Raw genomic sequence first — 16,658 nt, 5'->3', positions numbered from 1 at the left:
GTGTCATAAAAGTACATTCTGTGATCCTTGTTTGGTAAAAGAATGCGGGCCTTGTCTGTTTAGTCATAAATAAAAGGTCGCTATTAACAAATGCAGGTGGGCCGTGACCTTTCGCGGGGGGAACATCCTTTACAACTCAACTTTTACAACGAAGTAACTTTACGACGCAACCATTACAACGCAACTTCTACAACGACTTGCGCTGGGGGGGCGCTCTAGGATAGGGAATAGTTTCCAACACCTTCCCTACTATCCACGGGGACTGGAGTTGAAATAGTAAATTAAACTATTCACTATCTAGCGCCCCGCAACGCAAGTCGTTGTAACGACTTGCGTTGTAAAACTTGCGTCGTAAAGGCATGCGTTGTAATAGCATGCGTTGAAACGTCATACATCCCTTTGGTGGACATGATGGGGGTCAGTGGGTAGTCTGTGCTGATGTCCGGCCTAAGGGGTGCGTTATCACTGCATGGACTGTGTGTGCTATGTCCTGATTGGCTGCGTGCTCCTAACCCCATGCGGCATCTGACTTTATGGTGTTTGGGAATGCGAGCACCCCTCTGGCCATGTGTGCTTTATTGGTGCCAATTTCCCTGGACCATTGTGGTGTCACTGCCATTACCTGGGGGATGGACCTGAAATTCCTGTTTGCACGTTTGTCTGCTGGCTATGTGCCACCTCACCTGTGACCTCTCAATCAGTTACTGCAGGCCTAGGTTGCAGGACATGCCTAACCATGTATTTTGGAGTCGGATTGATGGAGAGTTAATAATGGGCAGATTTGATAACAGTGGTGCGATTTGAGTCATGTATGTGAGAGTATCATTATAAGCATTGGCATCATTTTTATTAATGTCAACAAAATTAACACCCCACACTTTATGGGGGTGTAAGGGAAGAGGTATCGCCACAGGAAAAGTGGAGAGAAAAAAAGAAAAAAGTGTGAATGTAAGACAGAACTGTCTTTCCACAATTTTTAATTTTGCTCTGCATACTGTGCAACTCACACTAATTATCCGTTTAATTACTGCGCCACTATGACTTCTTGCACTCCCATGAAGAATTATTATTATTATTATTAAAGGGGTTTATAAAGCGCCTGGTGACGCCTCCCGGCGTGTCCCCGCGCTGTGAAGATCGAGTCAAGGGAGGAAAAGGAGGAGGGGAAAACTAAAGGGCGAACAGATGTGTTTTCAGCAGTTTTCTGAAATGAATGAATGAATGCAGGAATCAGTGCTGTCTACCAGTGTCTACATGATTTCCACTCATTGTATGGAGTTTTCTCCAGAATACTTATTCTTGCTTTTCGTATGCAAAAAGGTGTCCAGCTGCCGTAGGATCCTATATCCTGCAGATCACTTAGGATTTCAAGCATAAAACCATCTGTGAATCATCTCTCTCGTTGAGCTCCCAGTAGAACCCCCTAGAAGAGAGTTAACAAAATGTGTGAACATCACAATAGAGTCATCCAGGAATATGAAAAACCTAAGAAATTGTAAACTGGGACTGTTGAGCTTCGTGAGACACAGAGCCTGAACCTGAAGTGTTGAAGTCACCAATTGAGACAGAGGTGTGGTTTTCAATTATACCTGTGTGATGTGTTACATTTGGTGGGTGTCAACCAATATACCATTTGAAAGGTTGAGCCCATTAAAGGAATGGGTGGGAGGTCATTGAACCACATACCAGCAGTTATACAGGTATTATTTATTTGATTTGTATAAGTAGCATGTGATTCACTTGATTTATGCCGACCAGAGTGAAATGTTGGTAACAATATGGGAGATAATTGAATTTTCTTCTAGCATATACTAAGTTGAATATTACTTCCACTTGCATTACCTGCTTCTATTTTAATTTTGCAGCCAACCCATTTAATAAAAATGTTTGACTGTATTCACCCTATGATTCTTCTACAGGTATCACTATAGATAAACACGGGCTTGTTTACTTTGTTGATGGCACCATGATTCGAAAAATAGACGAGAAAGGTATGATCTCCACCGTGATTGGTTTGAACAGTCTGACATCAGCACAGCCCTTGAGTTGTGATGCGGGAATGGACATTACTCAGGTAGGTCCTAATATGTTTCAGGCTATGGTACTAAATGTGTTGGGTGAGGGAGGTTAATACTTTTTCTTAATTATTACGTTAAGTATGGAAATTAGTAACTGAAGAGTCCAGTCTCTGTGCACACTACCATTCATTTAACTTTATTGTCTCCTTCCCTTTTCCTTCTGCATTACATATTTAGAGTGTTTATCTCTTCCTCTAACTTTCCCTACAACCATTATGCTGATGGCGTGGAAATCTTTACTGTGCACTCCCTCACTGACTCACATTCCCATCTGCCTTTTGGCCTTTGCTGCTGGTTGGCCATTTGTTGTACTCCACAATGTAAACAGAGGAATTTCTTATCTTCATCTAGTGTTTACTGTATGTTTACAAGGGACTGAAACAAGAAGGGGGCGGAAGGCCACTTAAGCATTAATGACAAGGGCCCAGAGTTACCAGTTCACATGAAAATGAAAGCACTATTGTATAATTATTGTATAACATAATTTCTAGTGGATCACTGACATAATATTGAGGGACATAATATCGAGTAGCAAAAATATCATTGACAATATATAGACAGACAGAATATCGAGTTTGTATCTACAAACAGGTAAGTACAAAAATATTGAGTACAAAATATTGTTTACAAAAATATAGTTTATTAAAATATTGACTTTATTAAAAACAGTGTTAAATTAAATTAATATTAAAAAATAATTACTAACATATACTTAAAAATATTTAAATTAACTTATATTTAAATATTTATTAAAAGTTATATTTTTTTTTACAATAATATTTGTTAAAACATATATATATAGTAACATATTATAATTAAATAATATCCAATATTATTACCGTACAATATCAGAAGTGTAAAAATTACTATTCCCACTCCAGAGAGTGCAACAGTAGAGAAAGCGTTGGATAGCGTAGGGGTAAAAATTACCATTCCCACTCCAAATAGTGCAACAGTAGGGAAAGCGTTGGATAGCGTAGGGGTAAAAATTACTATTCCCACTCCAGTGGGTGCAACAGTAGGGAAAGCATTGGATAGCGTAGGGGTAAATATTACTATTCCCACTCCAGTGGGTGCAACAGTAGGGAAAGCGTGGAATAGCGTAGGGGTAAAAATTACTATTCCAACTCCAAAGAGTGCAACAGTAGGGAAAGCGTTGGATAGCGTAGGGGTAAAAATGACTATTCCCACTCTAAAGAGTGCAACAGTAGGGAAAGCATTGGATAGCGTAGGGGTTACAATTACTATTCCCACTCCAAAGAGTGCAACAGTAGGGAAAGCGTTGGATAGCGTAGAGGTAAAAATTACTATTCCCACTCCAGTGGGTGCAACAGTAGGAAAAGCATTGGATAGCGTAGAGGTAAAAATTACTATTCACACTCCAGTGGGTGCAACAGTAGGGAAAGCGTTGGATAGCGTAGAGGTCAAAATTACTATTCCCACTCCAGTGAGTGCAACAGTAGGGAAAGCAAAAATATAGTTTATTAAAATATTGACTTTATTAAAAACAGTGTTAAATTAAATTAATATTAAAAAATAATTACTAACATATACTTAAAAATATTTAATTTAACGTATAATATTTAAATATTTATTAAAAGTTATAATTTTTTCACAATAATATTTGTTAAAACATATATATATAGTAACATATTATAATTAAATAATTTCCAATATTATTACCGTACAATATCAGAAGTGTAAAAATTACTATTCCCACTCCAGAGAGTGCAACAGTAGAGAAAGCGTTGGATAGCGTAGGGGTAAAAATTACCATTCCCACTCCAAATAGTGCAACAGTAGGGAAAGCGTTGGATAGCGTAGGGGTTAAAATTACTATTCCCACTCCAAAGAGTGCAACAGTAGGGAAAGCGTTGGATAGCGTAGGGGTAAAAATTACTATTCCCACTCCAGTGGGTGCAACAGTAGGGAAAGCGTTGGATAGCGTAGGGGTAAATATTACTATTCCCACTCCAGTGGGTGCAACAGTAGGGAAAGCGTGGAATAGCGTAGGGGTAATAATTACTATTCCAACTCCAAAGAGTGCAACAGTAGGGAAAGCGTTGGATAGCGTAGGGGTAAAAATTACTATTCCCACTCTAAAGAGTGCAACAGTAGGGAAAGCATTGGATAGCGTAGGGGTTAAAATTACTATTCCCACTCCAAAGAGTGCAACAGTAGGGAAACCGTTGGATATAGAGGTAAAAATTACTATTCCCACTCCAGTGGGTGCAACAGTAGGAAAAGCATTGGATAGCGTAGAGGTAAAAATTACTATTCCCACTCCAGTGGGTGCAACAGTAGGGAAAGCGTTGGATAGTGTAGAGGTCAAAATTACTATTCCCACTCCAGTGAGTGCAACAGTAGGGAAAGCGTTGGATAGCGTAGAGGTAAAAATTACTATTCCCACTCCAGTGTGTGCAACAGTAGGTCAAGCGTTGGATAGCGTAGGGGTAAGAAATACTATTCCTACTCCAGTAAGTGCAACAGTAGGGAAAGCATTGGATAGCGTAGGGTTAAAAATTACTATTCCCACTCCAGTGTGTGCAACAGTAGGTCAAGCGTTGGATAGCGTAGGGGTAAAAAATACTATTCCTACTCCAGTGAGTGCAACAGTAGGGAAAGCATTGGATAGCGTAGGGTTAAAAATTACTATTCCCACTCCAATGAGTGCAACAGTAGGGAAAGCGTTGGATAGCGTAGAGGTCAAAATTACTATTCCCACTCCAGTGGGTGCAACAGTAGGGAAAGCGTTGGATAGCGTAAGGGTAAAAATTACTATTCCCACTCCAAAGAGTGCAACAGTAGGGAAAGCATTGGATATCGTAGGGGTTAAAATTACTTTCCCACTCCAGAGAGTGCAACAGTAGGGAAAGTAAACACTTCATATATTATTTAAAAATATATAAATTAATATCTATAAAAAATTATTTTAAAGTATTTACCAATTTAATATAATATAACACTTAATCAATTAAAATTACAAATTAAAATTAATTATTACTATTAGTTACCTATTAATCCAAATTAATTACAAATTAACAATTAATTAATTAACAATTAAATATTATTTAATAATTATTTCAAATTAAATACAATTAAATAAATAGAAATATTTAATTAATTATAAATACATTACTTCCCAGCCTATTCCCCTATTAACCCGCAACCCGCTACAGAAAATAAATTTGTAAAATTAACATAATGAGCAATTAATCAATTAAATAAAATTAATTGCCAATTAAAATTTAATTAATTACCCATAAATAATTAATTAACAATGAATTCTAAAAAAATACCAATAAATATTTTTACATATTTAATTAATTATAATTAAATTACTTCCCACCCAATTCCCCTATAAACCCACAACCCGCTACAGAAAATAAATTAGTAAAATTAACATAATTAGCAATTAATAAATTAATTAAAATTAATTGCCAATTAAAATGTAATTAATTACCAAATATAAATTAATTAACAATTAATAAAAAATGAATACCAATAAATAAATTTACATATTTAATTAATTATTATTAAATTACTTCCCACCCTATTTCCATATAAACCCACAACCCGCTACAGAATTAAATTACGCAAAAATTAAATAAACAAATTTCATTATTTAAAATTAATTATAACATAAATACACAGTTTTCACACATATAATAACATAAAAAACACTATAAAAAATTAGATACTATTAAAAAATCGATAATTTTAATAACCTATATTATATACTTCGATATTTTAACTCTCTATATTTTCAACATTCGATATTACATTAATTACCTTAAAACGATATTTTTGATGTCTATAATCTGTCCATTTGATATTTTCGCCAGTCTATATTTTAAACTCGATATTATGTCCATTCGATATTTTGTAGTCGATATTATGTCTGTTTACCATTTCTAGTCATTGAGCAAGCACATGGGCTAAGTGTTCTTTGCTGTTGAATGCCATATGAACTATACTGAAACTTATTTTTGTGAAGCTTGGTATTAGTTGGTATTTGTTGGAATTGGCCCTTTTTGCACAGTCATCCCTGAACTTTTTTCCTTCCTCCTAGCTTTTTTTCTGACATGGTGTTGGTGGTTTTAAGATTCTGGGCACTTTAGCATTGATGTCCAGTGTAAAGTGCATGTGCTCTCTGTGGTAAACATGGTGAGATTGGTCTACACCTGTTTGGCATATTTAATTTACCTGTCAGTCCCTTGTAAAGTGGTACCTCAGATACCCAGGGCCGGTAAATTTAATGCTACTGGCAGGCTTGCAGCGCTGATTGCTCCACCCACCAAAATAGCTTTTAAAACCTGTCTCAGGCTTCCTCCATTGCAGGGCCTGTGCGCACAGTGTTACTGCTGCTGTGACGTGGCACCTAAAATAGGTGCCATGTCTGTGACCCTACATTTTACTACATGTTAGTCACCCCTAAGGTAGGCCCTAGCTAGCCCTATGGGCAGGGTGCATTGTAGGTAGAAGGTAGGACATGTACCTTAAGTGTGTGACATATCCTGGTAGTGACAAACCACCATTTTGGTTTCTCACTGCTGTGAGGCTGCCCTCTCATAGGAATGCATTGGGGATTCCCTGATAAGTGTTTCAGTGGTAATTCCTGATATGAGAGGAGCAGCGTGGTCAAGTTTGGTATGTTTGGAATAGTGATAATAAATGCTATACAATGGTGTGCGATTGCATGTCTGGCTTTGGAGTGACAGGGGCTTGTGAGGTGTGTGTGGCTCCAGGGAGGGGCGGGTGAGATAGCTCTACGTTGAATGAGAGATCTGCATTCGGAGTAGTGGGAGGAGTAGTCACCTGACCCTGAATAGGTCTGTGTCTGTCTAGGTGAATGCTGGTTCCGCCCCTTGTGGTGTGTCTGATGATAGAGCCCCAACCCGACAAAGGAGCCTGCCCCGCATTGGGATAGAAGCAGAAGCCCACCCCGCCATTATGCCCATTGGAGGGGGAGCCCTCCCGCATTTGCATTTATTTAGAGGCGGGAGCCCACCCGCACTGGAGGAGCTGTTGTGAGCGGCAAAAACGGAAGTCAGGTGCCTGTGACTGACTTTGGGCGGGGCCTGAGCAATTGACGAAGGCCGGAAGTCAGCGCATGCAAAAGCGGGGCTCCCGTGAGGAGAGGGAGAGTCCCAGGTGTCGCATGGTGACCAGGGAGAGGAGGCGCGTCCAGCGCGCAGTCCGCACGGCTGAGGAAGCCCGGAGATTGCCACAGCAAAAGCACCCTCCTTCTCATCCCGCAAGGAGAAGCCCCGGTGAATGGGGCTCCCTAATGTGCTGTTGGTGCATTTTCCCCTGCCCAGAAGAGACCAGGGAAGTGAGGAGAGTCCCTGGAAGCAGCTGCCCGCTGAGGCACATTGTCGGTGCCTGGAGCCAGCCGGGACGAACCAGGTTGGTGCTTACTGAGGCACCGTACTGCCAGGGCTGAATTCCTTTTTGGGGGCAATTTGTTGGTAGGAGTCCCAGAGTGGGGCGCCAAAGGCCCCGTAGGTTCCAGTGCTCATTTGTGCCTGTTCGCCACAGCTGCACCGCGAGAGCGGGCAGCTGCAACACAAGGCATTTCTTTTTTGTGATGAGAGAGGAGTGAGATACACTCCCCCGCCCCAGAGCAGTCTGCACGTTGGTCTTCTGCCAAGGCAGCCAAAGGGCCAGTGGAAGGTCCTAACTGCATGCCCTGACATTTTGGACAAAGGGAATTTGAGCCCCACAGAAGCCCAGTTGGCCTGGGTTCAGCTTTATGGTGTTGATAGGGTGCCAGGCCCTAAGGTAATGTATGCACCTGGGGAGTGCCACTAAGGTGCCCTCCTAATTGTGAGTTATTGCATAATGTGTTTATGCCTACAGAGGTTGCGTAATGTGATTATGCTTATGAGTCTTTTGCCTACTGTGATGCAGAAATAATGCGTTTATGTTGCTCGATATAATGCTGAGGTCATTATTGTACCAGTAGTAACTGGTTGTGTTTTATTTCTACTATGTGTGATTATGATTCTAATGTGTTTATGGTAATACACTGGCTATTTTTCATATAACATTGTGTGGAGTTTCTTTTGTGGTGTGCCTAGTGTGTTGCTGCTGTGTGTGCGTTGTGCAAACGCTTTACACATTGCCCCTGAAATAAGCCTGACTGCTTGTGCCAAGCTACCAAGGGGGTGAGCAGTGTTTTTTTTTAAAGAGTTTTATATAGCGCGAACTTGACCCGAATCGGGTATCAGAGCGCTTTACATGAGCACCAGTTGCATTACATGAGGACACATTCATTGTTGTAAGGCACGGGCAGATTAAGGGGGTCATCTGCCATAAGGGCGGGGGTCCCAGGTGGTCCCGGGTAGCATTAGGATGTGCCCGCCACTGTGGCAGACACATCCTGCATTTCTAGCATTGTGGCGGCGTTGCTCTCTGCACCGCCCGCCACAATGTTAGAAATGCTTTTCAGCATTTGCATAAACAAAGCGGCAGGCACCGCGTGGTGCCTGCCGCTTTGTTTATGCAAATGAAAGGGGGGTACCACAGGTACCCCCCATGTGCAATTCCCACCCCTCCTTCACTCTGGGGGCTCGCAGGGGGCCCCCAGAGTGAAGACCGCAAGCCTTTCCCGCCACGGAAAGGCATCTACCAAGGCCCATTGTATGGCTGGCGGTGTCTAAGAGACACCGCCACCATATTAAACATTTTCCGCCCCGGCCGCAAGGCGACCGGGGCGGAAAAGTGGCGGGCGGTGTTTCTCTCCGCTGCGGTCCCCCCCACCATTGTAATATGGCAGGGGGGATTCAGGGAAGGATGTCGTACGGATTGCCCCCACCAGGCTGGCGGTGGCTACCGCCAGCCTGGCGGTAGCCACCGCCAGGCTGGCAGGGCTCAAACCCAGTTCCCCGGATTCAAGGTTGACTGCCCTAACCGTTAGGCCAACTCCTCTCTCCTTATCGTCAGCGTTTAACTCCTTTGCCCTGACTAGAGTAGTGGTTTCGGCCTGGCTTAGGCGCATACCCTAGCCAACCAGAAATCTCATTGCTAACAGTATTAAAATGTTATAATAATTCTAAAGGAAGATGTGATCTTACTTTTATCCAATATCACCCAGTGGTTTCTGTACAGGGCCTGCTTTCACGTATTCTGGGAATAATGATGCAGTATTATTGCACCCAGCATTACCAATACAATATAATTGGCAACATTAGTTCTGAATTGTGGAAATATAGGTTATTCACTGAGGTGTCTAAAAGTCGCAATTGACAGAAAGTCAGCGCCAAGATGCTCCTTGGAGTGAACGATGCGCTTTATAAATGCCCTTATTCATTCATTCAATCATTCATTCATTCATTCATTCATTTATTCATTCAAAGTCTTGTGATCTAAGACTTCAATTTGTGTACTTTTCAGGTTTCTTTAAAAGTCTCACCAAACTTCTTCATACTGTTTAATATCTCCATTAAAAAAAAAATCTGTGGCACATTCTTTTGTGATCCCAATAAAGGAAAGGGACTTAAAATAAGAACAGAGGGAAAAAGAAAGCGGAACTCTACATCTGCAAAAATATCTCCTTTATGCAGTTTTTCTGTTATGCTTTCGACGAGTACATTATTTTTTCAAACAAGTACTTTTTCAACTGCTGCAGCTCAATAAATTGCTCTATAAATGTCTTAAATCATAGCTTTTTGTATTTAAAAATGCTGGTTTTTGGTCTTAAGTGTTTTTTACAGAGGGGACTTGAGCAGTCATCATCAGGACTCCACGTCTCAGGAGCATATAATTATATAAAGTAATGCACAAGGTAAAAACAATTGCTACGAGCAGTAGTTTGCAGGAGAAAATCAGTTATAGCAATTGCTTTTGACACACGCTGTACTTAAAGAACAACCTTTGATTTTGTATAGTAAGTTTTTCTAAAGCCATTTATCTGCAGCAATATTCTGGCTCAGCTGACTGGTTGCAGAATAAAATCACACAGGCACCATATGAAACACAAAACAAACAGCAAAACAGTCTCTATGCAACTCATTAAGGAATTATTTTTATTCCGCACACAAAAGTTGACAAATTTGAGTCCAGCAACACAGAATCTCCGATACACCCACTCTCGATGGGAGTCCAGTGTCGATGGTCTTGAAGTCGGCTGAATGCTCAGTGTTGCATTAAACATTAAATACTGCTGCAGCAAGAGACATGGGGCAAGGCCTAATTATTGTTTAGATTAACTGCTAAATAATCCTATATTTTACAAATATCCTATTTTCATAACCGAGCGGAAACACCAGCGAGGAAGCAATTATTCCAAGAAATTACCATATTTTTTTGATTTTGCATGAGATCTTGGGCAGGCAAAATATCACTTAATTGTGTAGCTTTTACAAAACGTACAATTTTATTTTATTTTGCTGTGCATAATTTTTCTGAAGTGTGTGCCTTAATGGGTATGGTTTTGTCAATATGTTCAAAGTATTTTGGTGACAAGCTGTTGCTGGGTTGGCCGACACAACTCAGATATGATGAGTACATTTTAAAGCACCAGTCATTGAGGAAATGGCTGAAGTAGGCCTACGTTTATGCATTGGAACCCCGTTGATAAATTCACAGCTTGCTTAACTTGTCTGCTGAGAAGCCAGTGGAAAATCTGAGAAGATCAAAATATTTTACAACAATCTATTTGTAGTTGTATTCGGCCTTTACACCAATGTCCCTGTCAGGTTTACACATTCACTAAACCACACATTAACATACATTTCCTTCAGTAATACCAACTACACAAGTATGAGAAGGAGAGAAGTTGGTCTAACAGGTTACTCATTAGCATTGCGGATTACACCGTTTTACATTTATCACGAGGTTTGTCGAGTAAAGTGGTTATTTTGCTGAATGTTTTAAACTCATAAGAAAGTGAAGTGCTATCTGAAGTGAAATTACATGTAGGAAATACCCTTGTAAAAGTTTTAATGAAAGGGTCCTATGGCAAGAGTAAAACCATAGGTGGGATATATGTGAGGTGTAGATAAGCCTCAATATCCCTAGGAAAGGTGTAGGGCAACTAGTTTCAGCCTTCTATGCTAATCGTGAGGCTTTCTTCAGGACCAAGAAGGATTATGAGTGGCCACCGTGGTGTATATATCAGCGCACACCCTAAAGTGCACTGTGAGTGGAGTGGATCAGGTTACTTACAGATCAAGCGAGAAGAGTACTTTAACTTCTCGTGTGTGAGGATTAATGAATACAGTCACACGGGGGGCTTCATGTATTGTGGACCGTTTTGCTTCAGGATAGTGCCGCCGTTACCTAGATGGTGGACTGGATCCCGCCGATATGAGAGAAGTGGTGAGGTCCATGTTTGTGTCCTCTACTAGGGTACAGGTGAACAACCTTGAACTCAATCTGCTATAGGACTTTTCCACGTTGTTTTGTATAAACCCAATGCCCCCATTTCTTCTCTGTCTCTTCTGAACACTGCAATTTGACACCCTCAATAATATTTGATGGAAAACGCTTTTGGATATATTCTGCCTTTCCACTGCCTGAAAACATGTTCTTCTGAATGATCACCTGTGTTAAACATAAATATAGAAGGCGCAATTCACACAGATTTACTAACGCTTGCAGCTCTTCTGGCTTACTCCTAAAACTCAGGATAAGCCAGGATCTCTAAAACAATAAATCACCACAACTCGTAGCACAATCTTTGTGACTCTGGCCAAAGCTTTTCTTTGTGTCCTGAATTCTCCTGAATGCCCACAATAATACATTACTCCTTTTTCACTAAAGCCTCATACAAGCATAATCGCAAAATCCATAATGAGGATGGAAAAAATGCATTAATTCCTGAAAAGGATAAAATCACATCTTGTCTTTTTTTCATGACGGAAAATGGGCGTCAAATCTTCTTACTTTAGTGTAATGTCCTCCTTACACATAACATGATCTAATATACAATCAACATAACCTAAGCCAAAACATCTCGGTGAGCAGTCAAAATATCGAAAATTTAATATCGACCTACAATAATATAGAGGTGATAATATCCAAGGGACAGAATATCGATGTTAAGAATATTGATGGACAGAATATCAACCCTAAGGTAAGTAATATCGATTTTTTTATATCGATGTACGTAATATCAAAGTTAGTAATATCAATATTTATTATATTGATATGTATTTTATTATGTATTTAATATGTATGTGTTATATGTGTTTTGTTAAGTGTTCTACTGGTTTTAAAATATATGTATACAATTTTCATATGTTTATAATGTGTTTTTTAAGTTAACTTTGTGTTTTAGTACCGTAGCGGGTTATGGGTTTATAGGGGACTAGGGTGGGAAGTCATTTAATTATACTAAATTAATTATTAATTTTTAGGAATTAGAAATGAATTTAATTAATTTTTGCATTGAAGTTCTGTAGCTGGTTGTGGGTTTATAAGGGAACAGGGTGGGAAGTAATTTATTTGTAATTAAGAAATGATTTATTTTCAATAATTGGTATTGATAATTATATTATTGTTAAATAATTATTAATTGGTAATTATTTTTATTAATTGGTAATTAATTTGTATTAATTTATAATTATGTTATGTGTATTATTTTATTATTGGAGTGTGTTGTGCATTTATAGGGGAATAGTGTTGGAAGTAATTGAAATCTAATAAGGTAATTATTACAATTATTGTTGGGTATTGATAATTAATTTATTGGACATTAATGATTAATTGGTAAATATTCTAAATGATAGTTTATTTAAATATTTATTGATAGTTTCGATAATATATTAATAAGTAATTATTCATTGGTCATAAATGTTTCCTAATTATTATTTGTGGTATAAAAAAATCATTTAGTTGTTCAATATTTGTTAATTGGCAATTACCTTTAAATAATGAATATGTTTTTTGTTACTATTTTTTTTTATTGTTCATTATTAATTATTCGGTAATTAATATTGATTAGTTAATATGTATTGGTATTTATTATTAATTTATTGTTAATTAATATCAATTGGTAATTATGTTTTTAATAATTATTTATTGGTAGTTGTAAATAGTTTAGCGTTATTTAATAATTAATTCATTAATTATTTTCATTCATTTCAATCTTTATTTCGATCGATTGAGATCATAAAAGAAATACAGACAGATTTTCAATAGCAGTGCAGATTAAATACAATAAACAACATTAAAAAGCATTCCAAAAGCAAATTTTAAAATCATTTACCATATGTTACAATTAAAAATCATCAGTGCAATTCATTTGTCCCGCATCTACCTCATCTTTAAAAGGCGGGAGCGGATGTGCCACATCGCAGTTAAACATTTTGCTACAGAAAAGACAGTCATAGGTGAAAGATCCGTCTTTAAAATTCTATATGCAGGAAGGTATCAGGTGAAGCCTAGATTTTTAAGAAGGGGGAGAAGCCAATATTTCCTAGATCTTTGGTAAGCCTCACAGAAAAATATAATATGCAATTCATCTTCCAAATTATGTGAGCATGACGGGCACTGTTCGCCAGAAGGAGACTGGGCCCAGTGGTTTGTGAATGCCCTAATAGGAAGTGTGCCATAACGCCATTGCAAAAATAATTTTCTGGTGAGGACGGGAGCAATGCTATCTAGCACACATTCAAGTTGGTATAAGTCTTTGGATTTGATAAACAAATCTGTCAAAGACCCCTCCCGTATGTTCCCCTTTGTAACTAATAGCTTCAGCTCGAAAAAATCCCTCGTAAGGCGTTTACGTGGGATCCTACTACATGCATTACATGGATCTAGCCATAATTCAGGTCTACCCAATGTCTCACATGTTTGTTTAATGAACCTGAGCCATGGGATTTGTCTTGATTTAGATAGACTAAGAATCTCCTGGAGCTCGTTCCTGTAGTTCATCAGTTCCGGTGTGCACCAGATACGGCGCCAGAAGATTATTGGTCTTAATCCCAGCTCCTCCGAGATGGGTCTAAGACCCAAATCAAGTCTCAGCGGAAGAAGCATGGTGCTTACAGGTAATGCCACCAACTGCCTAATGAATTTATTTTCAGTGGTTTGAAGATTTTGAACGGAAGTATGACCCCATAATTCCCCTCCATATAGCATTGCCCCTCTGGCCTGCATTTTATAAATGTCGAGGGCGGCGGCACCAAGAGGTTTATAGGTCGACCCACTTGCCATCCTACAGATGCCACCGGTTAGCTGGGCCAATTTCATGTTAGCCTTATTCCGATGGATTCTCGAGCTCGGCGGGGATGGGTAGGTCACAACGCCCGGACGCAGAAGACTCTAGCCATACCTCGAGGGCTTAGCTCTGCAGTTCAGCCCTGCCGAACACTCATGTGGCCTCTAATATATGACCACTAGGCATAGGAGGATCCACTAAGGTAACAATACAACACGTATGATACTAGCATGTTGTTGTCTTCACTTTGGTCCTGAAGAATCGCGGTTAATATACCATTAGCGAGAAACATGTTGACCACATGCATAGCTAGTTTCTACTAGGGTTCACACAACATAATAGGCTGACACCTAGGCAACTAGCTTCACCTTTTAACTGTAGCCAGGGGACCCCTAGAATAAAGTCTATTCCGGTACCCCTTGTTACATTTTAGCCGCCTTATCATAGGAATACACTACCCTGCCCACATACCCCCACTTCACCAAAAGGCAGTTGGAAAAAGATCTCCGCCAAAGAGCCCCTCTCTGAGGTGTGCCCGTCGGGGATTGCACCGCCTCCCCGACGAGGAGCAACCGCCGATGATGAAGCATGACACTCCTCGGGGTGTGTGAGGCAAATACATCCAACATAATGGATGCCCCAGGGTATCATTTAATTCCCCTTCTTGGTCACGCCAGCTAACTATTTCCCTCCCTCCTTTTCCTCATGGAACAGTGCAGCAACCCCATTTTTTGATTAACATCATTTCTAGGACAGACAGAAGCGTCAAAGCAGAACAGCAGTGATTAGGTGGCCTGGATGCATTCTGCCCATAATGCGAGAAGAATAATAACATATTCATACAAAAAGGGAGAAAATGTACGGAAAAGCACACAACTAGATGTTTAGAAAACAAGATTGCATTTATTCATATATATACTTGTTCATATTAAAAACATTTGTTACTAAAAAGCATAATAAACCGTAAATTACATGCACAGATCAATAGTACACTGTTGGAATACTTGTAACACAATTATATCCTCAAATCATAAAACAATACAAACCAAGTTAATCCTTTAAAAACTTGTGGCACTAATACATAACATTTTTTTTATTATGAAACAGTGGCAAACAATATTAATCTATATATGCATTCTGCCCATATGCATTCGTAGCTGGATAGTGAAACACTGTTGGAGGAATATATCTCTTTACAAAGCATGCTTTAGATCGCATCCCGTTACAACGCAGTTGTTACAACGACTGCCTTGTTACAACGTGAACTATTACATCGCAAGTCATTACTGTGGAAAAGTAAATTTTGCCATGTTATATGTGCCTACGTGTTCCCCATCTTATGTTATATGTGCATGATCGATATGCATGTATTCCCCTGTGATAGATTAAAAGACGCAATTATAGTTGTGTCCATCTCTAGTATGCTAGTTTCCAGTCATCGTGAAGACAACGAATATTAGGCCTATGTAAACCTACGTTGCCACATTTTACAGTGTGCACGTTAATTCATTGAATTGTCCCCGTTTCTAGGCCTCAAAAGGGCCCGGACTCAGATTCAGCTCCTGTCTCCTGAACCCTCTCCGAGGAGCGATACAGCCCCCACCTGCATCCTTGACCCTTCGCTTACTTCATGCCTCGCAGTGCCCGGCTCGGCCTGGCTCTGCCTCCCAGTCTGCCAAGAGTATGTTATGTTTCTAGTTATCAGTCCAGCCCTCCTTCTCTGCATTCCTAAGCTACTGAATCGCATCAATAGTTTCCGTCATGGTCTAGCCTTTATGTCTCCATGTAAGAGAAATACTGTATTAATATTCATAGAATATTCCTCGCACACGCAATACATGTAGAATTATGCATGCACCAGTCTTAGTGTCTATTAGCCTTTGCCCTGATAACTTTTGGATTCTATCAATATGTACTCCAAACACCAGATACCAGATATGCCTTGGGTACAAGTCGCTCTGACACTCCAGACTTTAGTCTCCTCTTCTAGCGCAGAAGTCATAGCCCCCAGTTCTCCCTGGTAACACGTCATTGCCCGTTTGCGCGCACCACTAGGTTAGAGGTCCCAGCTGCTCAGGTAGCCCCCTCCATGTTTCCGCCCCGTTTATGACATTTCTGTTACGTTTACATCACATGTCTATGTATACGCCCTGTACACGCCTTCTTGTTACATCATTTTGCCCTTATCTTTCGCGACTGCTACGAGTCACGCCTACTGTATTGAATGTAATGTATTTGTTTAAGTATATATACTGTGCACCCATATTAAAAGTTGCTAGCCAATTCCCAGACCCTGCCCCCGGCAGCTGCCTTCATTCCCTTCCCGTACAGGCTGTCCTGTTCCTGTCCTTTATGCCTGATTAAAGCCTGTCGACTCAAGATACCTCGAATCCTGACTCTTATTTATTGAG

At 39.8% G+C, this 16,658-nt stretch overlaps 1 protein-coding gene across 1 annotated transcript in view; it reads left to right on the top strand.

The window, feature by feature from the left end:
• Positions 1–16,658, top strand: part of TENM1 (teneurin transmembrane protein 1) — a 1,826,288-nt gene that overhangs the window by 1,527,403 nt on the left and 282,227 nt on the right. Inside the window, exon 25 of the mRNA XM_078688755.1 lies at positions 1,920–2,074. Coding sequence (XP_078544881.1) covers positions 1,920–2,074 — 155 coding nt within the window. The remainder of the gene's footprint in view (positions 1–1,919; positions 2,075–16,658) is intronic.

Source organism: Lissotriton helveticus, chromosome 4_1 (assembly GCF_964261635.1).
Source record: "Lissotriton helveticus chromosome 4_1, aLisHel1.1, whole genome shotgun sequence".
NCBI classification, from domain to species: Eukaryota; Metazoa; Chordata; class Amphibia; order Caudata; family Salamandridae; genus Lissotriton; species Lissotriton helveticus.
This window is presented reverse-complemented; position numbering and strand designations above follow the sequence as displayed.